The sequence below is a fragment of the Drosophila subobscura genome, chromosome O (assembly GCF_008121235.1).
Source record: "Drosophila subobscura isolate 14011-0131.10 chromosome O, UCBerk_Dsub_1.0, whole genome shotgun sequence".
NCBI lineage: Eukaryota > Metazoa > Arthropoda > Insecta > Diptera > Drosophilidae > Drosophila > Drosophila subobscura.
The window spans coordinates 13,672,425-13,700,233 of NC_048533.1; the positions used below are offsets into that span (position 1 = coordinate 13,672,425).

The 27,809-nt window shown below is 48.5% G+C and overlaps 8 protein-coding genes across 12 annotated transcripts; 5 read left to right on the forward strand and 3 right to left on the reverse strand.

Moving 5' to 3' along the window:
* Positions 1-8,127: 8,127 nt before the first annotated feature.
* Positions 8,128-10,679, forward strand: LOC117899186 (glycosaminoglycan xylosylkinase homolog). 2 transcript variants are annotated; one of them, XM_034809047.1, is made up of 5 exons: positions 8,128-8,505; positions 8,573-9,181; positions 9,255-9,832; positions 9,888-10,088; positions 10,141-10,679. In XM_034809047.1, the coding sequence occupies exons 2-5, from the start codon at positions 8,903-8,905 to the stop codon at positions 10,346-10,348; spliced, it is 1,266 nt and encodes a 421-aa protein (XP_034664938.1). In that variant the 5' UTR covers positions 8,128-8,505; positions 8,573-8,902; the 3' UTR covers positions 10,349-10,679. The 2 variants fall into 2 exon arrangements, with proteins under 2 accessions (XP_034664938.1, XP_034664939.1); XM_034809048.1 differs by having other exon boundaries at positions 8,584-9,181.
* An 83-nt stretch (positions 10,680-10,762) lies between these two features.
* On the reverse strand, positions 10,763-14,113 carry LOC117899183 (exosome component 10). The gene is made up of 5 exons (XM_034809044.1): positions 13,736-14,113; positions 13,492-13,673; positions 12,040-13,435; positions 10,935-11,840; positions 10,763-10,874 (listed from the first exon to the last, which is right to left on the reverse strand). Exons 1-5 carry the CDS (start codon positions 13,952-13,954, stop codon positions 10,794-10,796), a joined length of 2,784 nt encoding a protein of 927 aa, XP_034664935.1. The 5' UTR covers positions 13,955-14,113; the 3' UTR covers positions 10,763-10,793.
* A 72-nt stretch (positions 14,114-14,185) lies between these two features.
* LOC117899188 (GPALPP motifs-containing protein 1) lies at positions 14,186-16,720 on the forward strand. Of its 2 annotated transcripts, none has more exons than XM_034809050.1 (3): positions 14,186-14,313; positions 15,601-16,439; positions 16,500-16,720. In XM_034809050.1, exons 2-3 carry the CDS (start codon positions 15,612-15,614, stop codon positions 16,662-16,664), a joined length of 993 nt encoding a protein of 330 aa, XP_034664941.1. In that variant the 5' UTR covers positions 14,186-14,313; positions 15,601-15,611; the 3' UTR covers positions 16,665-16,720. The 2 variants fall into 2 exon arrangements, with proteins under 2 accessions (XP_034664941.1, XP_034664942.1); XM_034809051.1 differs by having other exon boundaries at positions 14,191-14,313; positions 15,604-16,439.
* On the forward strand, positions 14,307-15,531 carry LOC117899187 (phosphatidate cytidylyltransferase, mitochondrial). Its single transcript, XM_034809049.1, has one exon. It carries the CDS (start codon positions 14,372-14,374, stop codon positions 15,386-15,388), a length of 1,017 nt encoding a protein of 338 aa, XP_034664940.1. The 5' UTR covers positions 14,307-14,371; the 3' UTR covers positions 15,389-15,531.
* On the reverse strand, positions 16,705-17,675 carry LOC117899190 (cyclin-C). Its single transcript, XM_034809052.1, has 2 exons — positions 17,013-17,675; positions 16,705-16,947 (listed from the first exon to the last, which is right to left on the reverse strand). Exons 1-2 carry the CDS (start codon positions 17,598-17,600, stop codon positions 16,732-16,734), a joined length of 804 nt encoding a protein of 267 aa, XP_034664943.1. The 5' UTR covers positions 17,601-17,675; the 3' UTR covers positions 16,705-16,731.
* A 104-nt stretch (positions 17,676-17,779) lies between these two features.
* On the forward strand, positions 17,780-19,889 carry LOC117899185 (mitochondrial-processing peptidase subunit beta). The gene is made up of 6 exons (XM_034809046.1): positions 17,780-17,965; positions 18,218-18,424; positions 18,488-18,816; positions 18,887-19,257; positions 19,310-19,401; positions 19,467-19,889. Exons 1-6 carry the CDS (start codon positions 17,897-17,899, stop codon positions 19,809-19,811), a joined length of 1,413 nt encoding a protein of 470 aa, XP_034664937.1. The 5' UTR covers positions 17,780-17,896; the 3' UTR covers positions 19,812-19,889.
* Positions 19,886-21,485, reverse strand: LOC117899184 (2-(3-amino-3-carboxypropyl)histidine synthase subunit 2). Its single transcript, XM_034809045.1, has 2 exons — positions 21,228-21,485; positions 19,886-21,177 (listed from the first exon to the last, which is right to left on the reverse strand). Exons 1-2 carry the CDS (start codon positions 21,411-21,413, stop codon positions 19,909-19,911), a joined length of 1,455 nt encoding a protein of 484 aa, XP_034664936.1. The 5' UTR covers positions 21,414-21,485; the 3' UTR covers positions 19,886-19,908.
* A 292-nt stretch (positions 21,486-21,777) lies between these two features.
* LOC117899283 (protein no-on-transient A) lies at positions 21,778-27,338 on the forward strand. Of its 3 annotated transcripts, none has more exons than XM_034809189.1 (5): positions 21,778-22,171; positions 24,009-25,380; positions 26,623-26,922; positions 26,988-27,040; positions 27,106-27,338. In XM_034809189.1, the coding sequence occupies exons 1-5, from the start codon at positions 21,842-21,844 to the stop codon at positions 27,211-27,213; spliced, it is 2,163 nt and encodes a 720-aa protein (XP_034665080.1). In that variant the 5' UTR covers positions 21,778-21,841; the 3' UTR covers positions 27,214-27,338. The 3 variants fall into 3 exon arrangements, with proteins under 3 accessions (XP_034665080.1, XP_034665082.1, XP_034665083.1); XM_034809191.1 differs by having other exon boundaries at positions 21,778-22,165; XM_034809192.1 differs by having other exon boundaries at positions 21,779-22,037; positions 24,196-25,380.
* The last annotated feature ends 471 nt before the right edge of the window (positions 27,339-27,809 follow it).

Consider the following 27,809-nt stretch of genomic DNA (forward strand, 5'->3'; position numbering starts at 1 on the left):
TTGTTGTACATTATAAGATCCGGGATTAAAATTGAACTCTAATTAATTCCCGCATAATATTAAATCAATTAATAATGTAATCCAGCAAAACTAAGATTTATTATTAAATATTCCGCTATTTTGTGGTTTTTTAAGCTTCAACTAAAACACCCACAATGCATTTTTCTCTTATGTCTAAGGATTACTGCATCTCTATGCATTTTTTTCACAGATTGATATATCACTTTGAGTGTAGTTTTCTTTCAGAATTCCTATTGTAGTTCCTTTTGTGATATTATCTCAAAAAATTGTCATACAAAAGCCTGAAAGTTCGCTCTGGAAACTGAATTTGTTTTATGGGGACTTTCAATGGCAATCAAAGCAAGCGATACACATGCAAATGCATTTCTTTATGGCTTTTCCGTATTTTTCCTTCACACATGGAAGCTGTGAGAATTTTGGTTGAGTTCTTTGCATTGGTTGCATGTGCAACATCTGCCACACGCAGATTCGCAGAGAATGCGATACGAGTTTATTCCGTTGGGCAAACGAAATTCAATTCAATATAAATAGTTTTGGTTCTGAGCAAATGGAAATTGAATAATTTCATAATTAGAGTGGGACTGCTGGGGATAGCTCTAGGTAAAGGAAACTTCGAGGAAGCCTTTGACACAGGTTCTTGCTCTGCTGGGGCAAATGAAGAAATCAAATCAGCTGAATAATTCATTCAGGCACCAACCAGATAGAGATACAAATTTAAAATGCTACAACTGCCGGGCTAATAAAAGCCCCAGCTGATGACTTTCCCAAGTAACAAGAAATCCAACAAATCTCACCGACTTTGTATCTCAAGGATAACATATTTCAATGGGTTTCCAGGGACTGAGGGGGATGAACCATTTCACTTTCTTTGTAACTTTTGAACACATTTAAATCGTAATAAATGGCACACGGCATTGAGATTCTTTATCGCCGAGTGGAATCTGCAGATTTCGATTAAAGTAAACCGAAACTTTTGGATAATGGGAAAAACACACCGGATCCAAGCAAAAGCCTTCATCAGAGTGCCTGGATGGAGAGGAGAGAATATTTGTACTGCAGTTCTCCGAGAATAAATAATGCAAATGTCCGTAAACGAAAAGTAATACAAATAAAACAGGCAAAGCGAAAGGGAGGACGGGCCACAATGCAAACCATTTGCCGCAAGAGTGAGCCGGAAATAAAAACAGGAAATCAAAGCCATCTTCATGGACCGAAGCTTGGGATACTCTTAACATTTTTTGGGTACCCATCGATGGTTTACAATTCGTTGAATTATATTGGATTATAATCGGAAAGTAGCTATTCCAAGGTGGGACTTATTTTTAAGCCGATTAAACTGCAGAGAACAGGCAATGACAATTCTTAGAAAAATCGGAATACCCTTTGAAAGAGCACCCCAGCCGAGGGGCATCCGCATCTGGAAAAGCATCTGCAACTCATCAAGCGATTTTAATCAGAAAAGGCGCACACAAAAAACCCACTGAGAAGGGTATAAATATGTATGGAGCACAGCAACAAAGCGAAACATACACAAATGCAAATAATGGGCTCGTACAGAAGCAGAACAGAGGCAAGAAATTATTATGATTATGGTTTTGCTGTACGACATAAATTCATACACACAAAGCAACGGGCATGAATATTAAGTGAGTAAAAAAACAACTTTTCCAATGAAAATGTGCAGACAATTAAAACTTTTCACTTGCCTCACGGAGTCGAGCAGCCGAGCAGCCCAACTGTGTGGCGTAAAAGGTGTGTTTGTGGCAGGTTGGGCCGACACCGACGCCGCAGCCAACTCCAACGCCAACGCCGAAACTAACGCGCTAATTGTTTCCTAAGTGATGCCAAAGACAAAATTAACATATCAGCCATGCGTGCGTATTAAGCCAGCCAGCGAGGCGCAAGGACCCAGCCAAATAGGGCCACGGAGCAAACGGAAACGGAGCGGAGTGGAGCGGAGCGGAGCGGAGCGATGTGCGAGCCACGCGAATAACGTAAATTGTGCGAATGGAAGTGCCGGCGCGTGGACGGACTAACGGTCGAAGCTGCGAGCTGCGAGCTAGCGAAGCGGCCACGGCAAAGGACATCTGCGTTATGAGCCTGCTGCGAGCAGCCAGTGTCAGGAATGCGGAGCTCGCATGCCAGTCAGCTCCATTCGGCTTTACTTCGGCTCACCCACACACCCAGACAGACGACACACAGACGACAAACACGGAGCGGGATACTTGTGGACTCGGGTGCTTGTTTGGTGTGCTGAGGCAACTGTTGCTCTTTTTTCAAGTTTATTGGCTCACAAGTGTCAAGGGAAGTATGTATTAATGGCAACGTGTTGCAAAAAGCAGCAACAGAAATGGGAACAGCAGCGGCAGTAGCAACAGCTACAAAATCGTAGTAGCACAACTTTTGAATTCGTAGTAAATGTCCGCGAAATAGTAGTAGAAATAGCGCTAATAAAGCAGCGCTTCAGCAGCGTTGCCAGACTATTTGGCGCCCCTGTTGAGCTATGGGACTGTACTAGAACAACTAGTAATGAAATGTTTTTGAGAATTTATGTGGAATTTCGTTCAACTATTGTCATGAATTAGAAAAGTTAAGTTTAAAAATGAAAAATTGGCATGCAGTTCACGTTTTTGACTATTTCGTTTAGTTTATGAATAAACATTAATGGCTTCACTTGTTAAACTTTTTGAACCATCATTTTTGGTACTCTTAGGTTTTCCAGCTTAAATTCTTAAAGTTCAAGTAAAATTTGTCGGCCTTTAACTTTTAGATTTTATTTTCTTATTTTATATTGCGATAAGGAACAAAAATAATGGCGCCTGTTGCTGGAGTTTTAAGTATGACATAGAACTGCAATAAACGTTGGCAATTTCCACAGCGTACACCCTCCTTCGCCTATCCTATGGGGGAGTACTTACTCCTAAATGGTAAATCGATAGAGGCCAACGGTGACTGCTAATCTAATGGGTGCTCTGTTGCAATTACCATTAAAATTATATGTTACGACAATGCTCAACAAGTCTGGCAACGCTACAGGTGTACACTTACACACACACACACACAGATGCAGATGCAGATGCAGAGTACTTTCTTTTTGTTCTGATAACAAGCAGGGACCAAAGACCTCAACCACACACACACAGAGAGAGAAAACAACAGAAGAACACATGAATGTATGCACGTGCTGGAGGCCACGACTGCGGTTTTCGCTCCACTACAGCTGTCTACTGTTCCGTCTGTCCGTCAGTCTGCCTGTCTGTCAGTCTGTCTGGCTGACCCACTGTGATTGGCCGGGCAACGGCGGGTCGGAGGTTGGTGGCAGAGTGTCAGGGTGGTTCGGTTGGTGTGGCCATAAAATGCGAACAGATGAATTAAAGCAGGGCCCAGATAGGTGCAGATGTTTTTTCGCACAAAGCATGCAAATGGTAAGAGCCGACGCGGGTGGGAGGCCCTGTGCTTGTGGCCAGTACTAGTGGAAGCTGACAGAAAAGTATAGCACACTCCCGGGGGCACTGTATGTCTGCGTCGCTTAGCGTCTGTGTAAATGTGTGGTGGTATGCGTGTGGGGCATGGTTTCTGTCTGTGTGTGTGTGTGAGACTGTTCAGGGCGCTTTGCAACTCAATAAGTTGTAATTTTCTTGATGTTTTATGCGCCCAGACAACGACGGAGACACCGACGAGGACGAGGACGAGAACGAGAACGACACCGACAACGGTCATGGATTGGAATGGTGTACGCGCGAATGCGCAACGGAAATTGAAGATGAAAGCCAAACAGATAGCAGACACAAAACACCTTAAAGAATACGATGAACAGATGACAACACTGCCTCTAACCCTACCTACTACTGCACTGGGTTATGTGTCTGCTCGACAGCTCGGAAAATCGAAAAATTGTGCAAGACATGCATAATTGAAATTCAATGCTGACATATCGCGACTATTGCATGGGGATATTCCACATACAAAATCGCACCAATCGAAATCTTTAAGCTTCAACTTAAATTCGGCCTTCCTTTTGCTCCTCTCCTTCACTTACTTGATTGCACGAACAATTAGTGGGGCTGTACAGGCTGTGCCTTAATGACTTGTACCTTAATGGTTTCGCGTTTACAGCATCCATAAAATATGCACTTTGCACACTGGCTGAACCCAGTGGATCTCGTTTATTTGCATTCCGAGCGGAGACACTTGTTATGGCCGCACGTGGCTCTGGTTTACTGTTGCCAAAAAAACTACTAACTAAACGAACGCACGGTGCACGGGCATAAAACAAACGGTACGGGTACTCTTTTTTTTGCGTTAGCTATTCAACACTTTGGTGTGGAGGGCGCGCGTTCTCCGCTCTGCGTATCGGCCGCGTTGTGAACGGGCCAACAACAATCCAGGCACTAAGAACGGCATCCATTCTCAGCGTATCCTGGGGTGCTGTTGCTGCTCTCTGCTTTGCTATGCTCGGCTCTGCTCCATTGACTCATATTCCCCAGTCTGGCCCTAACACATTTCAGGTGAAGCAGCAACAACTTTGTCCGGGGACCCGTGAAGGGTGAGCGAGGCATTTTAACTGTTGCTCCGCCACAAGGCAACACAGAGAGAGCGCAAGAGAGAGAGACAAAGCTCAGGAGAGAGAGCACACGAATGTGGAGAGGCGAGCGTCCAAGGGCCGGGGCCAGTGTTGCCGTGCTGCAGGCACTCTCAAAAACTGTTGCGCCTGCTGCTGCCTCGCACAGCTTTACGCACAAAGCTCGCCTGGCATAGTTTTAGCTGATAAAAGCTTTTACGCTACTGCTGCCTCCCACGCGTGGGCGTTTGTTTATATTTTCCTGCTGGCAGAGCATGTGTTTTGGCTCACACATACACACACAAACACACGCACACAGTGGCATTCGGCCTACATTAAATTCCTGGCATGGCGGGCACTTGAAGCTTCAAGTTTTTTGTTTGGACCGCCTGAAAAATGACGTTGCTTGACCTCAGTGTCGGCGTGTTCATGGGTGTGTGTGTGTGAATGTGTGTTGCTGGAGGGGGTGAGGGTGAGTGAGTGTCTTTTGTTATTCTAGGCCACAACGAATGAGTTAATTTCATGTTGGATCCCAAATTGAAGCTCATTTCTCATGTCCCTTTGTTGCCATGGCGCGAATGAAAAGAAAGCATGTAATACACATTACGCCCGGAAGGACCCTTTAAGAACGGACTTTAAAGCGTGATTTGTTATTCCTGGGGTATTCGCCTTCAGTTTATGCACATAATGCCTAGGCTGACTCATTAAGCATCGGCCTAAGCCCAAAACACAAACAAATTTGCATATTTTTGGCAGCCATGTAAACAGAAAGCAACTGAAACAGACACAAAAAGCGTAGCAAAAAGCGAACAAAAACGAAAATGAAAAGGAATAATAACAAAAGCAAAAAACAATTAATTAGATGGATCCCATCCCGGCCGAAACTGAACTGAAATTCCATTAAAGCAAAATATGAAGGACCTACCCGAACAAGGAAGGACATTAAATTGCCAGGATTTTTCATTTTCAAACATTTTGGCAGGCGCTTTTCCATCGTTCACTTTGGTGGCGGGATTCATCACAGTTGTCTGTCTTCTTCGCTGTAAAGAGGCGGATGCCATGGCTAAATGCCAAACAAATTAAATTGTAATTAATCATTAGCTCGAATCACCACCACTCCCCTCTCCGGTCGACACGTGCTGAGCGACCTATGACAACGTTCCATGACAGTAAAATGTCCGCCAATTAATTACAAAACGCATGAGAGGCCAGATAAGAGCGGCAACCATTAGGGAAAGCGCCGACGAAAGACAAAAACGGAATAGCATATAAAAAGCGACAGAAGAGGGTATGGGGAAAAGCCTTGGGTCTGGGTCTGGGTCTGGGTTGGGATGGGAGACACATGAGCAATTAACACCCTGGAAGTGACTTTGCCATCTGTGCCGCCGTACGAATTAATTGATTTTTTCGCATTATGTTTACACCTCTGCTAAAAGGAAATTGTGAATGGCAATGCAAATTATAATTATGTTTGGGCACATTTGTTAACAATTATACGTAGGCATTGATTCAGAGTTGGAAACGCTGCTTGAGGCACGTGCATCATGATAAAGTATTGCTGGAGAATTTTACTTAAAAAGTTTGCAGTGCCGCAAGAGCTTGAAGTTAAACAGCAGTTAAAATGGAATATAAAGAAATTAGCCGATTAATAAATGTTATTGAACGGGGACATCCTCAATTTGAAATGTACGAGAAGATCGCAGTATCGTAAATAATTGTCCAGGTTATATTTTTGACTATTTTTGATGAGATAATTGGTGTAGCCATTTTTATTGCAGGTAGAAAGTCACCAATACCTTCCTGTAACTCTCCCTCCCAGTGATTTTGAGTCGATTTAAGTGAAGTAAACGTAAACGAATCAAATTTGCATACCAAGTGCATTGATACACTCTTTCCACCCCTCCACTTTGCACCTCTCCGTCATCGGTGTAAATATCCTTAGTCGTTAAAGACATCTGACCTAAATACACTAAATATTTTATTATCGTTCATTTCCCTTTCTCAATTCGAGCCCTAATTGAATTGTTTAAATTGATTTTCGTTGTTTTCTCGCTCCTTTCAAAAGGCTTAGCTGCCGCCTACGGAGATTGGCAGGCTTGTCCGAAATTATATTAATTACGTATGGATGTTTGCTCAATTTACGGCAAATATTGTAAGGAATTAAAATGTAAAAAGCCTTTGTCTGGCAAATTGGGTCAAGATTTGCATGCAAATTAATACAAAGGTTCAAGCTCAAGCTGTTGGGCGATGTGGCCACATGTGGTTACCACATGTGCAGCTCACCAGGCAGCAAGTTCATTTATGATTAACATGGCCAACACAAACAGGGCTCGGAAATGGAAATTGGCTTACTTTAATATGTTGTAAGCAACTCACACCACAACCACCAAACAAACAAACAAAATAAGTAGTGATAAATCGTGTGACCGAAGACTGAAATACCCTGAAACCCTTTAGTGTTGCAAAATTCTTGTAACTCTTCTCTCTGATCCCTCAGATACCCTTTGGAAGCGTAACCAAAACAGCAAACTGTGGAAGAACAATACAAACGGTACATTCTGCTGGCATTCACTTGTGTACGGTACTTCAGGTACGGCGGCATGAATGTGAGGTTAGGTTAACAGTAACCGTAATGCGTCGACACCGACCGAAGGGACTCCAAACTCCCCGCAATTCCCCAGTTGACGACACTGCCGGCGGATGCCGTCGGCATTTGAATGCGACGGATGCCAGGCAAGTGTGCTGGATGTGTGTGCCCGCGAGGCGGGATGGGAGGATGGGAATGGTGTGCAAAGCATGTTCGTGCGTTTTGTTACTTGTTATACTTATTCTGACGCCATTATTTTCTTTCATTTACTCGCTTTTCGTGCTTTTCATCCTTTATTGTTGTTTGCTCGAGTGCCGTTATCATTTGTTGGTTTATTTTGTGCCATATGTGGCCGGGGCGGAGCGAGCACACGAGGTCCGCCACTCTCCCATTCAGCCCGCAGCGGTTTATGCGCTCTGCTCCATTGAGAGCTACCAATGCCCGCTGAACCCGAACCTAACCTCATTGAGTCCCACACTCAAGACAAAATTGTGAATCGGAATTGTTATGAATAATAAGAACTATGAAAACAAACAGTTATTTCTCTCAGTGTGCCCGAAAGAGTGCTAATCCAGTACTTTTTCCCATCGGTGTTCCTTGCGTGTGCTCGCCTGTGTGGGTGTATTGGTGTCTGGCAGGGCACTTACCAGAATGTGCGCCGCCCACCACAACAACAACAGCGGAACACTTACCTTGCGTACTCCTAAGTGAATTCATTGTCTGACCTTTATTCCGGGCATTGTTTGTTATTTCATGAGGCGTTTGATTAACTTTTTCACACCTAACAGACTCTTTAGCGCTGCCAAAACATTTTTGCGTTTTCTGCAAATTCACTCGCGTTAAATTCTTGTAACGGAACAATGCTCGCATCGTTGTGCTGCCAGATCAGCGGATTCGAGTGGACAACCCTATGGCACAGTGCTGCCAGACCCATGCGCGTCAGCTGTGTTTTGTTTTGAGTTGCCGGCATCGGACGCACGTTTTTCCCATTTTCGCTCACATAAACAAAACTATTTTTAAACCCACAATTTGCCAAACAATTCGACGGGGCAGCAACACCACACCCAACGGATGGGTAGTAAAATGCTTTGTTCTTGTCAGCATCCGCCACAGAAGCTCCCAGGTGCCGAATGCGTGCTGACGATGATCGGCGCGTCGTCCAATTAATTTAATGCACAGAACTGTGTACGCTGCGAAGATTTATTGGCCGCTGTCTGCAGCGGCTGCCAAGAGTCGGAAGAGGGTCAGGCCACGTACACGTATTTAAACAAGAGGCGCTACAACCCCGCCACTGATTGACTGATTGACTTGTTGGCAGCGGAGTGTCAGGCAGCCAGTAAGTAGTAGAGTTCCCAGAGTATCCAGACTCTTCCCATTAAAGTGGCAAAATAAATATAATTTAGATACTCGACAGCAAAACAGAAAGAGAAGCAAGCGGCGCATGGCCGCAATTAGTGCGGATGGGAACAACAATGGACTGATGCGAACAGTTGTTGTCGATGTCTGCCAAAAAGCCAAATGCAGCCGCAGAAGGAACAACAGCAGCAACAGCAGCATGCAACAGCAACAGCAGCGGCAGCCCAGCACCAACAAAATATTTGCTAAAATTGAGCAATTTGCTAGTGCCGCCGCGTTACGTATACGTGATATTAAAAATAAAGTACCAGCGATTGCCCAGACCATCCCGCAGCAGCAGCTAAATAGGCACAACAGCGGCCACAAGTTGCAGCAGGATGAACAAACGCACCATCATCATATTGGGGATTGTGGCCAGCCTGCTGGGCCTGGTGCTGGGTGCCAACTTCTACTTCATGTACTACCTGAACATCGAGGAGGGTCATCTGGCCAGCGTACGCGCGCTGGAGAACATGATACGGCACAAGATGCGTCACCTGCATCCGGCCTACCTCAATCGCAATCCGCGCTTCTTCATGTTCCGCAACAAACTCCTCAAGAACTACAAAATGGCCCCGTATGAGAATGCCAGTGTGCTCTGGGACATTGCCAATTGGGTGAGTCATGGCTGCAGCCGCTAGTTTCCACATTCGAACCATCAGAACTCACTCTCTCTCTCCTCCTTTGCAGTGGCCGCAGGAGAATGAGATCTATCCGCTGTACGACTCCTCGATGGGCAGCCTGCTGGAGACGCTGCGCAAGGAGCCCATCACGCGGGTGAACAATCTGGCACGCGGCACTCAGCTGAAGCTCCTGATGCGCCTGTCGCAGCAGCAGAAAGTCATCTTCAAGCCGCAGTGGTATCCCCGCGACGAGATCATCGAGGGCCAAGTCTACAGCGGCAAGGATCGGCACACGGCCGAAGTGTACGCCTTCTATCTGGGCGCTGTGCTCGACCTGCGCTGGACACCGATTGTGGTGGGTCGCGTGGTCAATCTGAAGACGGAAATCTATGCGCAGGGCGACCAGGAGCTGCAGAGCACCATCAGCATCGAGGCGGATGAGGATGGCAAGGATAAGTATTGCCTGTACGGCAAGTGCCACTACTGCAACGAGGAGGAGACAGTCTGCGGCGACGACAGGCACAATATCGAGGGTGTGCTGATCTACATAGTGCCCGGCACACTGGCCAAGCGACGCTCACCCTGGCAGCGCACCTACAAGGACGACAGGCGAGCGCCCTGGGAGGATGACATGACATATTGCAAGTAGGTGAAGGCCCCAATTCCCATCACGGCAGTGTCTCAAAGTTCCTCTCCTCAGATCGCTAAAGAACAAAATGGAAACGATACGCCTGCTGGACCTCATCGATGTGGCGATCTTTGATTATCTCATACAGAACGGTGATCGGCATCACTACGAGACGCGTGAGGATCGTGTGGTGCTCATAGACAATGGCAAGGCCTTTGGCAATCCCAACAAGGATCATCTGGACATCCTAGCACCGCTCTACCAATGTTGCCTGTAAGTAAAGTCCTTCAATATTGATTTAAACTAACTTTTCTTTGCCTCTTAGTCTGCGCAAATCAACGTGGGATCGCCTGCAGGTATTCTCCGGCGGCGTGCTAACCGAATTAGTCGATCGCCTGTCCAAGCAGGATGCGCTGTATCCGCTCATCACGGACAAGCATAAACGTGGCGTGGAACGCCGCTTGCTTGTGGTCTATGCCGTGGTGGAATACTGCATGGACCTGGAGGGTGACAAAATGTTCAAAACGCTCTAACAGCAGCTGGAAAGCAAGACTAAGACTAGACCAAAATGTGCCACACAGCAACCAGCCACACGCAAGTGTGGATGCGCTGCTTCAGCTCAGGAAGGAGCATGCCTGGCAGCCGCACCTAACAGGCTTCGGCTTGGGTGCACTCATGACATATCAACGTTCAATTAAAAGTAGAACAAAGTAGCTAGAATAATATATAGAACAACCTAAAAAATGTCCCTGCCGTGTAGCTAATTGATACTTTTTTTAACCCGACCTTAGAATATCGTACATAATCAGTAGCTCTAGTTTAATGCATAATTATGGTTGCTATATTTTATAGGAAATATTTTAGTAAATTTGCAAAATGGGACACAAAATAAACTCTTGTCTAATTGATTATTTGTGAACTTGCAGAACCATCTGCACGTAGGTTAAACATCCATTGTAAATGTTTTTAAGCACAGTTCTATTTCTTGCCTTCCTTCCTTACATTGCTAAATGTAAATAGCTTGTTGAACTGCTTGTTATTCCGATTATTGGGACGATTCTAAAAGCAGAAAAAAAGGTCAATAATTAGGTAAGGAAAAGCACGACAAATGGCGCTTACCCTTCCACGTATTGTGTGCTTAATCTCTGTGCCACGTGCACGTTGTGCGCCGCCCTTGAACTGCCTAAAGTCCACGTTTTTGTAGTCAAAGTTATTGCCCTGCGGCTTGGGCTGCTGCTGCACCGGCTGACTGGAACTCTGTGGATGATTGCCGCGTGCCTTGCCACCCCTGAAGCGCTGGAACTGCTGACGCTTCTGCTGACGCTTGCTTGGAGCTTCAGCTGCCTGCGCTGCGGGTTGTTTCTCTATGGGAACTTCAACGACAGCATCGTCGTCGTCGTCCCTAATGCAGGTGATTGTCTCGTTCTTCACTGCTGGAACTGCTTCCGCCTTGGGTTTGCTGTTGCCTTCTCTCAAACGCTTGCTGCTGCTGGGATGCTGGTCAGGATCGGGCTTGTGTTTGCGCTTCAGTTGTTCCTTGAGCGGCAGACTGTAGACGGGATCCTCTGGCTCGACCTTACCTGTGGCTGACTCTAATTTGATGTCCTCTGGCGTGGGTGCCGCTGGGCATAGGCGGCGCTTGGCTAGCTCAGTGCGGTCGCGTGCCTGCTGGTCGGCCTTCAGCTGCTGCATGAGCGGCAGGATGGCCAGGTAGCGCTTGTAGGGCATGCGCAGCACCTGACTCTCCTTGCGCAAGTGCACCAGGCGCATCTCCTCCTCGGGTGTGTGCGCCGCGGGCTTGGCAAACAGTGCCATGGCAGGCCCTGCCAGGGGAACGTCCTCTTTGGGTTGCTCCTCCACCGCTGGCAGCTGCAGCCTGCCCGCCGCGTTGCGCTTCAGCAGCGTGGGCAGATCGTCGCGCGTCTCCTCCAAGTGTGTAAAGTCGTGCGGGCAGTAGAGTTTGCTGCTGTAATCCTTGCTGCTGGGTGGCAGACCCTGCGGCTGGCTGCGTGCCTCCAGAATGGGCTGAAAGAGCAAATGCAAAGGAGATACAATATTCGTCGTTGCCCTGGCGTTGGCTTAAGCTTAAATGAGATGAGCTGAGAGTTTGCGTAATCTTTTGTTTTCAACATTAAGTACAATTAATTGCGATTGAATACAGTGGCGTGGAGCGGGCGGCTACGGCGATTAGATGAATGGGCGCATCCGCCTTGGGGTAACTCACTTTAACCAGCGGCTGTTCCCGTGCCTTCAGCACGATCTGATGGAGCGTGTGCAGCTGCTGGCGCACCAGCGGCGGTATGGGATTGCAGCAGGCGAGTATGCCCTGCATCTCCCTGGGCAGGCTCTCGGCTATCTGCAGCATCATGTGATTGGGCAGCACGTAGCCGTAGCTCTCGTCCTCCTGCCGCGCCGTCGTATCGCGCCACTCGAAAATGCCGCGCAGCGCGTGCAGCTGTCGATTGTCGAAGGAGCGCTTCGTTTTCCGCACCAGATCGAGGTGCGACTCCGGGCCGATGTGCGGCTTGTTGTAGCGCTTCTTGCACACCTCCGTGCTCAGCTGGAAGACGCTGCGCAGCGCCTGCGGCTGGCCCTGCTCGCTCTGCAGCAGATCGTTGGTCATACGCTCGTACACGTAGATCAGATAGTGCGTGTCCTGGCGGGCGTAGTCGATGAGCTGCTGGGGCAGCGGCCGCATGCGCCAGTCGGCCAGCTGCAGGCTCTTATCCACTTCCAGGTCCACGTAGTGCTTGAGCAGAAAGGCCAGGGACAGTCGGGCCATGTTCAGCGCCTTGGCCGCCCGATGGGTGTCGAACATGTTGACAATGTACAGCGACAGGTCGCGCTGCAGCCACTCAATGTCCTGATCTGCGCCGTGCAGAATCTTCAGCTTCTTGGGATCCGTCAGCACCAGATTCAGGACGTGCATCTCCTCGCGCAGCGCCAGACTGTCAAAGATGTAGTCCTTGGTGCGCGTGGACATCTGCACCAGGCAGGTGATGCCCATGAACGTGCGATACGAGTGATGCTCCACATCGATGGCTATGTGTGGCGCCTGACGCAGCTCCTCCAGTGCCTGGTTCAGCTTCTCCACACTGTCGACGAGCATCAGCTCGGTGCTCGCGGGCGGCGCAGGCAGCACAGGCGTCTGTCGCTGTAGCTGCCCCGCCGACGGCTCGAACTTCATCAGCTCAAACTCGTACGGATGCAGATAGGCGTGCACATTGCCCGCCTCGTCGTACTCGGGCAGCATTGCCAGCGGCTTCAGCGAGTTTGGCTTCTCCCTGAGCCGTGGCGTAAACGGATTTTGGTCACTGTTGTCCACAGGCTCCTTGAAATTCATTTGCGGCCGTTTTATGTTCTTGGCCGTGAACAGGCGCGCGGAGAGCATGTTACGTTGCGGCGTTGGTGGCCAACGGTTCCAGCTGCCCGCCTTGGGCGTCTCCGTGTTGGCCGCCGCCGCTTTCGTCGGGGAGGAGCTCAGTACATCCACCTGGGTCTCCAGCACCATGTGCGGATTCCGCCGCTGTCCTGCTTTGATGTCCAGATTCGTTGTTATGCGCTCGAAGAGTATGTCGTTGCACTCCTGCACCAGCTCGAACTGCTCCTCCATCTGGCATCTGTTTGGAAAAAGAAACCGATTAAGAGGAGGAAGTCCCGTTTGCAGTTTGCTTACTTTTTAATGTCGCCCTTGACTTCTTCGACCTGCACCACGTTGCCAATGAGTCCCACCAGCCGCTGGGAGAGATCGTCTATGACACGCGAATACCCTGGATAGCTGAGATACAGGGAGCGTGCGGTGCCTTGAGGAAAGGCATTGCAGGCACGTGTGGCGGCCACCACATTTTTGAAGGCTTGCTGAAAAGACAGCAAAGAACACCCGTTAGAATGTGGACACAGGAGGCCGTGCTCTGTCGCACCGTTGTGAAATCCGTTATATCGCCAATGGTGCTGTTGCCGGATGCTGGCGTCGTTTCTTTTTGTGGCGGCTGCTCCGTCTTGTCCTCCTCTGGCTGTTCCTCCTGCTTTCTTTTCGACGATCGTTGCATGTTGCCGCTATTGTTGTGAATGTTCTGTTCTGTGGTACAAAAAATGTGCGTTTTTCTTCTTCTTATTTCATCCAAAAGAAACAAAAACATGTATAATTTAGAGTTTGTCAACACTAAGAGCGGCAAAATTTAAGGAAAAGCATTAAGCACTACTCTCACAGCACAATAGACCAGCACGAGATCGAGAGTGAATTCGGTTCAGTTTTGAAATTTATAGTGAACAATTTGGACTAATAATATGTTAATGAACGTATAAAACATTCGACTAAAATGTGCCTGCCTTCTGTTGTTTCAGCCCTGGCACTCGCGCAGACGCTACGCAGCACTGCACAACAGCTGTCGCAGGCGGGCGGAAAAAACAGAAACTGTTCCAGTGCCGGCGGCCAGCGAGATTTTTTCGGGAAAAGCAGCACAAACTTCACCGCCCAGCCCAAGCAAGAACCTAAAACGTAATTATAAAGCATTTACTAGTCCCTCTCTAACCAGCTGCGCACCCTCCGCTCCACCATGATGGACCTGTACAGGCGCACGGTGACGCGCTTCCCCCTGGGCAGCGTCAGCTACATGTTTGCCTACGGATCGGGCGTCAAGCAGCAGGTCGGCTACGGCGAGATCGGCGCCAAGCCGGCCCCGAATAGCGTCATCGATCTGGTGTTCTGTGTGCGCGACTCACTGGGCTTCCATGCGGAGAACATTCACCGCCATCCCAGCCACTATTCGGCGTTGCGGCACCTCGGTCCGCGGTTCGTGGCCCAGTACCAGGAGCGTGTGGGTGCGGGTGTGTACTTCAACACGCTGGTGCCGCTGCAAGACCTAGGCCTGACCATCAAGTACGGCGTGGTGTCGCAGGAGAGCCTCATCGAGGATCTGAAGCACTGGCGGCATCTGTATCTGGCCGGGCGGCTGCAGAAGCCGGTCACAGATCTCGTCAATCCCGACGACAATCCCCTGCTGAAGTCCGCGCTTGACCAGAACCTACTGTCAGCCCTGCTGGTGGCGCTGCTGCTGCTGCCCGAGAGGTTCACCGCCTACGATCTGTTCCTGGCCATTGCCGGGCTGAGCTACAAGGGCGACTTCCGCATGATTTTCGGCGAGAATAAGCAGAAGGTGCACAACATAGTGACGCCACAGATATCGGAGTTCTTCGCCCTCTACCAGCCCTCCATGAGCCGACTGGAGCCGTACCTGGCCGTCAATATGCACGGCCAAGAGCCGGGCACCCGCAAGCCGGCGATTCTCTTCGAGCAGGACAAGTCGCGCCTGGCCACGTCCCAGCACTTGCGTCGCATGCCCAAGGAGCTGCGGCGACGACTGCAAAGCAATGCCGCCAGCCGCGGCGACTTTCCCGAGGTGGTGGAGCATCTGTCGCTGTCCCCGCTGCTGCCCAAAGTGCTGCAGGCCTCCGTCAACGATATTGTGTGGCGCAGCAGCGTGACGCAGTCGGTGAAGAACATTGCCAGTGCGGGCGTCTTCAAGTCGCTGATCTACAGCTACCGCAAGGCACAAAAGACGTTTGCCGTTTAGACTCTCTCTCCCTCCCTTTCCATATTGCTCCCGACGCTGCCATTTACCGACTAAGTTGCTTTGACCCGTCGCTTCCACGTTATGTTGTTTAATTTTAAGCACAAAAGTTGTTGTCACAATCAATACAGAAACCGCGCAAAGAACAAGCTCCCCAGCGAGTGTTTTTTTCCTGCTTTTCGTTTTATAATTTTGATTTTATTTTCTCTTGCCAGCAGCGTCAGCCATGTCCAGCGATGAGTGCAGCAGCGACAGCAGCAGTGCCAGCGAGGAGCGCAAGCGAAAGCACAAAAAGTCCAGCAAAAAGTCAAAAAAGCACAAAAAGGAGAAGAAGCGTCGCCACAAGGAGAAGAAGCGCAGCAGGCGGGAGGAGGAGCTGCCACAGGCGCTGCCCGCGTTAAAGCCAATAATCTCAGCAAGTCTGCCGCCTGCTGCAGAGCCAGAGGGTGCCTTTGGTGCCCCACTGCCGCCGCATCTGCGCCAGGAGGTGCAGACAGAACCGCCACAGATGATAGGCCCCGTTCTTCCCAGCGCTTTGCTCCAAGCAGCAGAAGAGAGTGCCGGGGAGGAGGATGATGCTGATGATGACATGAGCGGCACCTTTGGCCCACTGCCAAATGCCACACAAGTGGAGCTCGAGGAGCGTGCGCTGGCCCTCAAGCTGTCTGTGCTGCAGGGCGGTGGCCTAGGCCCCGCCACAAATGACAAGGACGGGCGCGAGGAGTGGATGCTGGAGCTGCCCGATGTGGGCCTGAAGGGTGGCCTGGCAGCGCTGAACAACCTCAAGCGAACGTTCCACCAGGGCAAGGAGCGGCCCGATTTCAGCGATCGTTCCGAGTGGACAAAGACGCCGCAGAGTGTGGCAGCGGCGGCCATGGCTGGGCCGAAGCCCTGCAGCTCCCAGGAGCTGGAGCAAATGGCACAGGAGCGATACGTGCAGCAGCGGGACGACGAACAGGAGCGCATGGCCAAGAAGCACAAAAAGAAACACAAGCGGGACGAGTCACTCGTCGCCATACACCAAAAGAAGCTGCGCAAGGAGCAAAAGGAGAAGGTGAGCAGCAAAGGGGCGAATAATTTATAAATTAAATTAATATTTTGCGACTATTTGCAGGAGAAGGAACTGGCGGCTGCTGGCCTAAAGGCGGAGCGACGTCCGTTTAGCCGCGATGTGGACCTGAAGCTCAACAAGATTGACTCCAATCAAACCAAACAGATTGTGGACAAGGCCAAGATCCTCAACAGCAAGTTCTCCCGCGGGCAGTCCAAGTATCTCTGACAAATTTCGCTCTAGAATTATTTATAAATATAAGAAAATTTGACAAAAAGGGAAAACCTAATACTAATCAGCGCTGTGGCGGTGGCTTGGGCTTTGGTATTTTGGACAGCAGCATTTGTATTTCGTCCTTCTCCTTCCAGTCCTTCCACATTTCGTACAGATTGACAATCGCGCGCACAATCTCCTGCACCTTGTCGAGGTCCACATTGAGCTCGGCGAACCACTGCTTCGTGGAGTCCTTTTGGAGTATGACACAAGCAATCTGCAGGCAGGCAATGGCAATCTGAAAGCAGAGAAATCAGCGGATGAGAGTTGCAGGCAGGGAAGAGCCTTAGGTGCAGCTTCTACCTGATACGGCGGATAAAGCAAACACACATCGGTGCGCAGCGAATCGTTGACAATGCGCCAGCTGAGCGTGAGCAGCTGATCCTCCTGGCCCATGTCCTGCACGAGCTGTAGCAGCGGCCGATATGGCTGGTACACAATCAGGCAGCAATCGAGATTCTCCAGCAGATAAAACTCGCACTCGAGTATGTGATTGGTGCGGTAGGGGAACTCCTGCGTGTACGCATAGCTGAACTTGGTCTTGATGGCCGACTGGCAGATGGATATCAGGCGGGAGTTGGATATGACGCCAAACTCCTCCACCTTGGAGGCCAGCAGTATGCAGGTGGGCGCCAGCAGCAGCGGATCGATGTTCTTCAGCGAATTGCGCGCATAGAAACGCTTAAAGTACACCGTGGCAGTGGCTATTACCTGCTGGCGCAGCTTCAGCTGCTCGCCCAGCACCTGTATTACGTTGGCGAAGAATATGAACACCTTCTGGTACTCGTCCTCGTTCAGGGAGAGCAAATCGTGCTGACGCTCGCGCAGCAAGTCCTGCTTGTCCAGTATCCACTGCTGTGAGTGTGAGCTCTGCCAAAAGTTGCCAGCCATCGTACACTTAGTAGGCTGTGGGCGAAGGTATTACTTTTTCGTTTTTAATCTAAATTATATGTTTTCGAGCAAGACAACAAAACCGACAACAAAACAAAAATTATAATTTTTTCGGAAAACAGTGTTGAGCACCGCGCATTGTATTGTTCCAGCCCTGTCAGCTGTTCGAGCGCAGCCAACTTACGCCACCCTGTGCATGAGTGTGAGCTAGTGTGTGTGTGTGAATTTTCATCTGCGCCGAAGGCAAACGTTTAAGTAATTTTAAGTTAATAAGAATTAAACGATAATAACAAACGATGGCATTGCGTGTTCTTGGAGTAACGCAGAATATGCGCTCATACCTGCGAGGCGTTGACCTCATCAAGGTAAGTCGCACTGCCCCTTCGATTACGCCGAGCAGGACACAAATTACGTAATTTGAATGCCCAACGACTGCAATTGCACTTCTTTTTGTGTTATGTGTGGCTAGCCAGGCCAGCTGGTGTGCCTGCCCAGTGTCCAGTCACAGTTCCCTCTTAAATGCGCAGACATTCCTAACTTTTCCGTGGAAAATGTCTGTGTTGTTGCACAGACTTTGAGGTTATGGTTATTAACTAATCTTTTTTGTGCGCCCACAGCGCTACAAGTCGGCGGCTACTTTGCAGAAGACACTGCTGAACATACCCGCCACGCAGGTGACCAAGCTGGACAATGGTCTGCGCGTTGCTAGCGAAGATTCTGGCGCCTCCACCGCCACCGTCGGCCTCTGGATCGATGCTGGCTCCCGTTCCGAGAACGAGCGGAATAACGGTGTTGCCCACTTCCTGGAGCACATGGCCTTCAAGGTGAGAGTTGTCCACACAAAAACTATTTCCCATAGCTGAACCCTTTCTTGTGGTTTTTTATAGGGCACCGCCAAGCGCTCGCAGACCGATCTGGAGCTGGAGGTTGAGAATTTGGGCGCTCATCTGAATGCCTACACGTCTCGGGAGCAGACCGTCTTCTATGCCAAGTGCTTGTCGAAGGATGTGCCCAAGGCCGTTGAGATTCTGGCCGACATTATCCAGAACTCCAAGCTGGGCGAGGCTGAGATTGCGCGCGAGCGTTCGGTCATCCTGCGCGAGATGCAGGAGGTTGAGAGCAACCTCCAGGAGGTGGTCTTCGATCACCTGCATGCCACCGCCTACCAAGGCACACCCCTCGGCCAGACCATCCTTGGACCCACCAAGAATATTCAGTGCGTAAAACAGAAACCCCGAGACCCCTCGGGGCCATCGAACTCCATCTCATTTTTGTCTTTTGCGCAGATCCATTGGCAAATCCGATTTGACCGACTACATCCAGACCCACTACAAGGCCTCGCGCATTGTCCTGGCCGCTGCCGGTGGCGTCAAGCACGACGATTTGGTCAAGCTGGCCGGCTCGAACCTGGGCCGCCTAGAGGCTAGCACACTGCCACCAGAGATCACTCCCTGCCGCTTCACCGGCTCGGAGGTGCGCGTGCGCGACGATTCTCTGCCCCTGGCCCATGTGGCTGTCGCCGTCGAGGGTTGCGGCTGGACCGATCAGGATAACATCCCGCTGATGGTGGCCAACACCTTGGTGGGTGCCTGGGATCGCTCTCAGGGCGGTGGTGCCAACAATGCCTCCAACTTGGCTCGTGCCAGCGCCGAGGACAGTGAGTAGAGCAGAGTGAAAGTAGAGGCCAGAGCTAACGCTTCCATTCACAGATCTGTGCCACAGCTTCCAGTCGTTCAACACGTGCTACAAGGACACCGGTCTCTGGGGCATTTACTTCGTGTGCGATCCTCTGCAGTGTGAGGTAAGCCCAAGCCACAGATACGTGCCACAACCCCCCAGATCTAACGCTGACTTTCCCATCGGCAGGACATGATCTTCAACATTCAGACAGAGTGGATGCGCCTGTGCACCATGGTCACCGAGGCTGAGGTGGAGCGTGCCAAGAACCTGCTCAAGACCAACATGCTGCTGCAGCTGGATGGCACCACGCCCATTTGCGAGGACATTGGCCGTCAGATTCTGTGCTACAATCGTCGCATACCACTGCACGAGCTGGAGCAGCGCATCGACAACGTGAGCGTGTCGAATGTGCGCGATGTCGCCATGAAGTATATCTACGACAGATGCCCGGCCGTTGCCGCTGTCGGACCCGTCGAGAATCTGCCCGACTACAACAGAATTCGCTCCTCCATGTACTGGTTGAGGGTCTAAGCAACCGCGTAGCTTAATCCAAGAACAATTTCATGCTAAAAGAAACAGTAAAGTAAACCGAAAGATATCTACAATTACGATCCACTTGAAGCTTCATTTATTGATGCGAATATTTGATTGGAATGCCACTAAGGCCGGGCTGCAGCTCGGCTGGCTCCGTCTGTCCCAGTGCCGGGTCCAGGCCCTGCCAGGTGCGATCCTCGAACGTCAGCCCCGTGTTGGTGGTCATCAGCGCCATTTTGGCTTGTGTCGCCACAGCCAACGAGGCCGGATCGCCCGCTGTCTCGAGCGACGCGTTGGCTGCGCCCCGCATGCGACCGCTAACCAGGCTCACATCATGCTCGGGCACCGCCTGCTCATCGTAGGCCAGGAAGCTGCGTCCCGCGGGCAGCAGCTCCTTGAAGTCCGTCACATACGCCTCGGGGTACTTCATGTGCCAGGCGGGATTCAGCGCCATTTCGGCCTCAAAGACGGAGACAATCGGCTTGTAGTACTCCTTGGAGTTGTACATGTTGTTGAAGGGGCAGCCGATCAGCACGAAGCAATCGATCTCCAGGAAGTTGGCCAGCTTTGCCGGATTGATGCGACCCACGGAGATCAGTTGCGTCTTGATGCCTCGACCCTTGGCCATGGCCTGGAGGCGTGCGACCACATCGAGATACCCCTCAGCCGTCAGTGTGGCCACAATCAGGCCCAGGGTCTGCGCATCCTTGCACTTCTCAATGTAGAAGTAGCGCCTGCGTATGTACTGCGCTGTCAGGGGATTCTTTGCGCTGAGCGTGCCGCTGGCTCCGTCGAAGATGTGCCACTGGAGCGCCGGCGCGGTCAGAGAGAGATTCGCAAAGCGTTGGTTATCGCAGCCGACGAATAGGCAGATGCGCTCGCTGGCCGACTTTGGATGCTGCTTGGAGGCATCCGCATCCTCCTCGGCCAGCGGGTACACCTCCAGAACGAGTTCCTTTGGCTGCAGTGCCTCCGTGAGCTGTTTGTAGAGACTGCTCTCCTCGCCCAGCTGCTCGCGCAAATGGTGATAGCCAATGTCCAGATAAACACACACTGCACGATCCTTGCACTCGGCCTGTAGCGAGGCGGTCAGCGTCTCCATCATCCTTGGCACATCCAGCGGCAGCTCCGGGTACATGTAGAGCACGGGCAAGCGGCTGGCCTTGCTCTGGCAGGCGTTGCCAAAGTGGATAACACTGTCTGCCTCCACGTGGGCGGCTGCTATCTCGTCCACGCAACAGCTGCCGTATGTGGTGTCCGCCATAATGAACACCTTGACGTCCTCGGGAGCCAGCAGTTCCTTCAGGCTGACGCTGATGGCATTGCTGTGCGGCAAATAGTCATCCGGAAATTGCAGGCAGATCTACAAATTAATGTTATATTGGTTCTTCTGGTGACACTTTCTGTACATACCCTTTTGAAGCCATTCTGTCGTATCCATCCGCTGCTCACTTTTCTGTGCGTTTCATTCCAGATTTGTTCGAATGTGACTTGCTCCTCGACCTGCAACTCTGTCTCGCGCTCCAGTGCAGCTGTGTCCGAGCTGGAAAATGCAGATGCAGCAGATCCAGATGCTGTTTCTGTTTGCAATGTTGTCATTTTGGAATAGTTTTCTGCTTAAAATCGCATTAAAATAAACAAAGACTCCTTTTGTTCGGCCTTGGAAATCGAATGTTATCGGTTATCGTTACTGATTGAGTGCTGCAAAAGGATCAAAGATATCAAAGAATTAAGACAAGACTAGTTTTAAAGTAGCCATTAAAATCCATCGCATTAAATTAAATGTTCTGTGCTGAAACTCCCAGCTAGTTAGCAATATTAAATCCAATATATTTATTTTGAGGAATCTGATTTGCCTCGTATATTTGCGGTATTTTTAGAAAATAGAAGGTATCTTTTGGTATATGCCAGAGGGTCAGGCGGTATATGTGATTAATAGACTCACGGTCATACTGTGTCTAAAACAGAAAAAATATATTGTGCAATTTTTAGATTGTGTTTTTTCTCGTAGTGAAAATAATTAAAAAATGGAAACCATAATTTTGGATAGTCCCCAAAGGGCTACACCGTTGCCGCAACGACAACCGCGGGTTATCAATACGCCCAATAAAGTAATTGGGAAGCACACTGCGCCCAAGCCAAATAATGGCCCCGATGGCAGTCCAGCCGAAAAGAAGGCACGATTCGGTGGCGCAAACAACCAGAATGGCGGCGGTCCAGTCGGTGGTGGCGGCGGCGCTGGACAGAATCAGAATAAGAATTTCGGAAACAAGGGTGGATTCGGCGGCAATCGAAATCGCCGTGGAGGAAACCAAAATAGACAAAATGTCCAGGGTCCCAATAACGCAAATGCAAATGTAAGTGAAAAACTGATCAGAAGATCTCTCTCCAAACTCTTGTATGTATGTACACCACACATAAATGGGTTTATGTATCTAAAAGAAAAGAAAAAATGCAACGGGAGCTACAAGATGAAGAAAATTTAGCTGAACCCTTTCAAGAAATACGTCATAAAAATGCATACATACAAATACATACATGTATGTATGTACCTGTGCAACTTGCGCATGTATTGTTAGCATTTTGAGCATTAATTAGCATCTTTATTGACAAATTGGGTTTTAACAATGTAAAGTTCATTGCTCTTATTCAAACAAAAGTTGCCTTAAGCACTTTTTGAATGCCTAGAAATGTACATACATACATATGTACATGCATAAATTATATTTAATTATTTTTGGTTGGGAAAGGCCTATTGGCTGGCCATCTAAAAGTGAATGTGAATGTCTTATATCCACATTTTACAGAGTCATTGTGTTTAGGAGAACACTTTTTGAGGGTCAACTTTACAATTAATGGTTGATGTGGAATTTCGAAGCGAATATCTTGTTTGTATTTTTTTTTTGTATGGATCATCAATTATGAATGGTGATTCCGGCTTTGTAATGGGAGACTTAATCTGGCACCATGTGTCCGGAGTCATGTAAACAATTTGTTTATAAATGCATATTTATTTATTTTCCAACGTGGCAACACCAATGCAAATTCTGATGACAGGTGCCAGTCTGTTACCCAACACTGTCGCCCAACTAGCGGGGTTTTATTGAATGTTTACCAAGACTTAAGGGAAAGAGCAACAACAACAAGATTTGATCTCAACTTGCCGAATGTTGTATACCCTTTTACCTTTTACATGTATGTATATGTTTAGCTGGGAAATATTTTATGAAAGCGAACGTTTCTTAAAAAAATATATTGCTAGAATAATGTTTTGGAACCTACTATATATCTAATGTGGATGAAGGGACGCCAATCTTGCTCATTTCTGCAAAAGGTGTAATATCCGTCTATAAAGGATAAAAAAACGTATTCTTTTTTGATGTGGTTTGGGGTTAAGGGTTAGGGATTCTGTATTTTATTATATAACGATTTTTTATAACGATATACTTGTATAGCACTTTGTCAGTCCGTCTTCAGCCAAAATAAATATATGCTGCATGGGTTGATCTCGCGATAACATGCTACGTATAAATGTCCAAATTATACAATTTGTGATTTGAAAATGTACAATGCTTGGGAGCAAATAATTGGTGGCCTCGATAATTTCTTAATAACTTTATAATTATTAATATTGTCCTATTACACAGCCGCGCTGTGTCCTTGCCACCTATCACCGCTTTCGGTTGAGCGGAATGTTCAATAATCAATGACGAACCGGTGCACGGTTTAGTTCCATTTATTCGCTTGTTCTTTCTGCTCTAAAAATTGACATGATTCTTGCTTAATTTATTCGACGGCCACAATGGCACACCTTGCCCCTAGCTGGAATTATTTATTGCAACACACAAGATCTTTCCTCAAATCTAGTAGATAAATATCAAAATAACACTTTATAAAAATCGGTTGAGCCGATTCGGAGGAGTGGGACCGGGAGATTTTTATATTTTAGATATTCTACCCTATAAAAAAACATACGCACATTCCTGACTGGATGCAATCCATCTCTGCAGTGCCAGTTCCAGTCCCCCAGAACGTAAAGTTGTGTGTTCCCCTAGATGCTAATTGAATCGTTCTTCTCCCGGGGGACGAGACGCACTGCAGATAGGGGGGCCCAGACATATCCGTGCTTATCTTCCACAGCCTTTTCATCATTCTTCTTATACTGATTTGAAATTATATAAAATACACATATAGCAAAAGCCAACAACTAATGAAGCAGTGAAGCCGGACGTCGCAAATGTCGCTGAGAAAGTTAATGAATCTGTGGCTGCCATTCAGCAGGCAGCAGCTCCAAATGCAAACCAAGGTCCAGGGCAGGGTCAAGGACAAGGGCAAGGTGGTTTCCGCGGTGGTCCTCGAGCCGGTGGCAATAACCAAGGAGGCGGTGGTGGTGGCGGCGGTAATCATCAAGGAGGCGCCAACATTCATCCAGCAGGCGGTAACAATTATCCCGGAGGCGGTAACAATTATCAAGGAGGCGGTAACATTCATCAAGGAGGAGGCAACAATCTTCAAGGAGGTGGCGGCAATCATTTGGGAGGTGGTAACAATCATCCGGGAGGTGGTGGCAATCACCAGGGAGGCGGCGGCGGAGGTGGACGTGGGCAGCAGCAACAGCAACGTGATCGCGGTAATCGAGTTGGCGGCGGTCAACGTATGGGCGGCGGTCAAGGCGGACCCAACATGAGCATGATGGGCGGCGGTGGCGGTCCACGCGGTGGTGGCGGCCCCGGCGCTGGGGATGAGTTCTTTATTGGCCAACGCCTGCGGGCCATTGCAGGACCCACACTGGAACTGCCACCCGTGGAGGTGCCCGAGGAGACCAAGTTCTCTGGCCGTAATCGTCTGTATGTTGGCAATCTCACCGCCGACGTCACCGACAATGAGCTGCGCGAAATGTTCAAGCCATTCGGCGAAATTGGCGAAATCTTCTCCAACATTGACAAGAACTTCACCTTCCTTAAGGTCGATTATCACGTGAATGCCGAGAAGGCCAAGCGCGCCTTGGACGGCTCCATTCGCAAAGGTCGTCAGCTACGCGTCCGTTTCGCACCCAATGCAACCATCCTGCGCGTGAGCAACCTCACGCCATTCGTCTCCAATGAGTTGCTTTATAAATGTTTCGAGATATTCGGTCCCCTCGAACGGGCCAGCATAACCGTCGATGATCGCGGCAAGCATATGGGCGAGGGTATCGTTGAGTTTGCCAAGAAGTCTTCGGCCAGCGCCTGTCTGCGTTTGTGCAATGAGAAATGCTTCTTTTTGACTGCCTCGCTGCGCCCCTGCCTGGTGGAGCCCTTGGACGTGAATGACGATAACGATGGTCTGCCCGAGAAGGCCCTCAACAAGAAGCTGCAGGAGTTCAATCAGGAGCGCAGCGTTGGTCCTCGCTTTGCAGATCTCAATTCGTTTGAGCACGAGTACGGCTCCCGCTGGAAGCAGCTGCACGATCTCTACAAGACCAAGCAGGATGCCCTTAAGCGTGAGCTCAAAATGGAAGAAGATAAGCTGGATGCTCAGATGGAGTACGCTCGCTATGAGCAAGAGACTGAGCTCCTGCGTCAAGGTCAGTATTATCACATTGGTGGGTGGGTTGGTTTGTGATTAAAGCCACAAAAAAACCAACTTCGGGTGGGCCGAAGCTTTCCATAAATACAATTTGTTCCAAACTTCTCTGGTTGCCCTGTGCATGGCAAGACCTTTTTTGCTGTCTTTTTGTCATGTACTCTCCGTGTTTCTCTCACTTTTAATATAGACTAGAACAAGTCTTTGGTCCATGGGTGGGCGTATTATAATATATTAATTTATCTGTGCAGTTAGATTGTTGCAACATGCAACAGGGTTGTGGGTGTCCCACAGGGACATAGAATATGAAATTTTCCAACATTATTTTAAATCACTGTTCCGATACCAAAACATTTCACATTTTGGCAGAATGAGGTTGATTCCACTGTTCCGCTGTTATCGATATACGGAAACGCAATAACGCAGAATGAGCATTTACAGCTGATTTGTTTGTGTGTGCTTCTGATGCGAAATATTTTTAATATTTTTGTTTTTGATTTCGAAATATAAAGTTCCGAATTTCTTTGTTTCTGTGAATTCAGATTCAAACACACGAAAATTCTCGATTTTTTGTTTCTCATAGATTCAGCAGGGCGAACAGTCTTAATCTTTAAAATCATTTAACTTATGATACGATTTTTTAAGGATTATATCTCAGATGTTTCACCGGCATGGACAGTTGTTTTTATTTTTTACTTACTTACTCGAGGGGCAGACATAATATTCTGCTAAATCGAATAAACGCAAATCTGCGTTAAAATTCAAAACTAGAAATAACTCCTTCCTCTTCCTTTCGACGTTTACGTGTGACTATCAAAAACAAAAGACACCACACATGATTTTGCATCGAGAATGGGCTCTATTTTGTGTGTTAATGTAGCCACTCGCTTATGGGAACATTTCTGTGGAGTAAACCATTCAATGATGTATGAAACTTGTACGTAACTTTGGATATTATGATGCTCCAGGCTGATAGCTGCTGAAATTGTTAAGTTATTCAAGATCTAAGCAAACGTTTCTTCTACTGAGAGTGGGGGAGGTGGTGGCAAATGTTTCTTTGAAGCAAAAGCTGTTGTTCCAAGGGATATGTGTTTGGCTTGTGGGAAAGATTCTCTGAAAGATGTTTGGTTGTCGTCCAAGAGCTTTTTCTTCTCCGTTAGGCGTGGCAATGATCGTGTCAGATCATGGCCATTTTATATGATATACCTTTGCCCTAATAGTGTGTTGTGTGTATTACCCTTAGAGCTGAGAAAGCGCGAAGTGGACAATGAACGCAAGAAGCTGGAACGGGAAATGCGCGAGAAGCAGGCCGAGGAAATGCGCAAGCGTGACGAGGAGACTATGCGTCGCCATCAGAACGAGATGCAGACACGCATGTCGCGCCAGGAGGAGGAAATGCGTCGTCGCCAGCAGGAGAACACATTGTTCATACAGGCACAGCAGCTGAATTCGCTGCTCGACCAGCAGGAGGGCTTCGGCGTCAATGACTCTGGGTTTGACAATTTCGGAGGCAATAGCAATTCTCCCTTCGAAGTGTTTAGAGGTAAGAAATAAGAAATAAGAAAAGTGAATAAATTAATGTTTAAATGGAATCTTGTTGCTCATTAGGAAACAATAACAATTCAACCATGACTGGGAATAACTCTGGACCCAACAATCAGGTATGTGCATGGCACTCAGGGACTCTCTCTCTTATTAAACAAATATATTTCCTTTACTCTAATAGGACTCTTTCGCTTTTGAGTTTGGAGCAAACAATATGAACCAAGGTGGCAATCAGCGTGGAAATAATGGCGGCGGAAACAATGCCCCATGGGGTCGTCGTCGTTTCTAAGACAAAAACATCACTAGATTAAACAAATATACAAAACACAAACACACCGAAAATGCGGATGATATAGTTAAACACTTGACGTTTTCACTCCTTTCGCGAGTGAAATAAATGAAACAAGAAAACATGAACTCTGTCTGTCTGTCTTTAATGAACTCATATTTGATAAAAATAATCTGATTTAAATATTGTAACACGATCCCCAAACGCATGAAACAATTGCCCTTGAAGCAGTATTCCCATCAACTCTTAGCCGTTATGTACATATTTGTAATCATGATATTTTTAGAGATACGAGTACATTACATACATAAATATGTAGTCACTCCTTCTGCAGCATGTCTGTCTACCTTTCATTTTTTCTTGTGTATCATTCGATTCAAATATATTATGATATTGATAAAAAATTCGCCTGTTCTATTTGAATATGTTTACCAACTGATTATGAGAAAACTGTGAATGGTTCGTGAGTATTCGGGAGAGAGTGGTGCTACTGCAATAAAATTCTGCACACAAGTAGCTTCATGGAAAGTACATTCAGACGCTACAGGGTGATTAGCAGGTCACCTTTTATTCGTTTATTTGGGCATTTGCCTTGG

Coding starts and splice junctions, on each gene's coding strand:
- LOC117899190 (XM_034809052.1), bottom strand. CDS start 17,600: ATGGCTGGCAACTTTTGGCAGAGCTCACACTCACAGCAGTGGATACTG. Junction 16,948..17,012: donor TGCTTTATCCGCCGTATCAG/GTAGAAGCTGCA, acceptor CTCTGCTTTCAG/ATTGCCATTGCCTGCCTGCA.
- LOC117899184 (XM_034809045.1), bottom strand. CDS start 21,413: ATGACAACATTGCAAACAGAAACAGCATCTGGATCTGCTGCATCTGCA. Junction 21,178..21,227: donor GACAGAATGGCTTCAAAAGG/GTATGTACAGAA, acceptor ATTAATTTGTAG/ATCTGCCTGCAATTTCCGGA.
- LOC117899188 (XM_034809050.1), top strand. CDS start 15,612: ATGTCCAGCGATGAGTGCAGCAGCGACAGCAGCAGTGCCAGCGAGGAG. Junction 16,440..16,499: donor GCAAGGAGCAAAAGGAGAAG/GTGAGCAGCAAA, acceptor GACTATTTGCAG/GAGAAGGAACTGGCGGCTGC.
- LOC117899185 (XM_034809046.1), top strand. CDS start 17,897: ATGGCATTGCGTGTTCTTGGAGTAACGCAGAATATGCGCTCATACCTG. Junction 18,817..18,886: donor GGACCCACCAAGAATATTCA/GTGCGTAAAACA, acceptor TCTTTTGCGCAG/ATCCATTGGCAAATCCGATT. Junction 19,402..19,466: donor GCGATCCTCTGCAGTGTGAG/GTAAGCCCAAGC, acceptor TCCCATCGGCAG/GACATGATCTTCAACATTCA.
- LOC117899183 (XM_034809044.1), bottom strand. CDS start 13,954: ATGTTTTTGTTTCTTTTGGATGAAATAAGAAGAAGAAAAACGCACATT. Junction 13,436..13,491: donor GTCAAGGGCGACATTAAAAA/GTAAGCAAACTG, acceptor TTTTCCAAACAG/ATGCCAGATGGAGGAGCAGT. Junction 10,875..10,934: donor AGCACACAATACGTGGAAGG/GTAAGCGCCATT, acceptor TTCTGCTTTTAG/AATCGTCCCAATAATCGGAA.
- LOC117899283 (XM_034809189.1), top strand. CDS start 21,842: ATGGAAACCATAATTTTGGATAGTCCCCAAAGGGCTACACCGTTGCCG. Junction 25,381..26,622: donor GACTGAGCTCCTGCGTCAAG/GTCAGTATTATC, acceptor TATTACCCTTAG/AGCTGAGAAAGCGCGAAGTG. Junction 26,923..26,987: donor TCCCTTCGAAGTGTTTAGAG/GTAAGAAATAAG, acceptor GTTGCTCATTAG/GAAACAATAACAATTCAACC.
- LOC117899186 (XM_034809047.1), top strand. CDS start 8,903: ATGAACAAACGCACCATCATCATATTGGGGATTGTGGCCAGCCTGCTG. Junction 9,182..9,254: donor TCTGGGACATTGCCAATTGG/GTGAGTCATGGC, acceptor CCTCCTTTGCAG/TGGCCGCAGGAGAATGAGAT. Junction 9,833..9,887: donor GATGACATGACATATTGCAA/GTAGGTGAAGGC, acceptor TCCTCTCCTCAG/ATCGCTAAAGAACAAAATGG.
- LOC117899187 (XM_034809049.1), top strand. CDS start 14,372: ATGATGGACCTGTACAGGCGCACGGTGACGCGCTTCCCCCTGGGCAGC.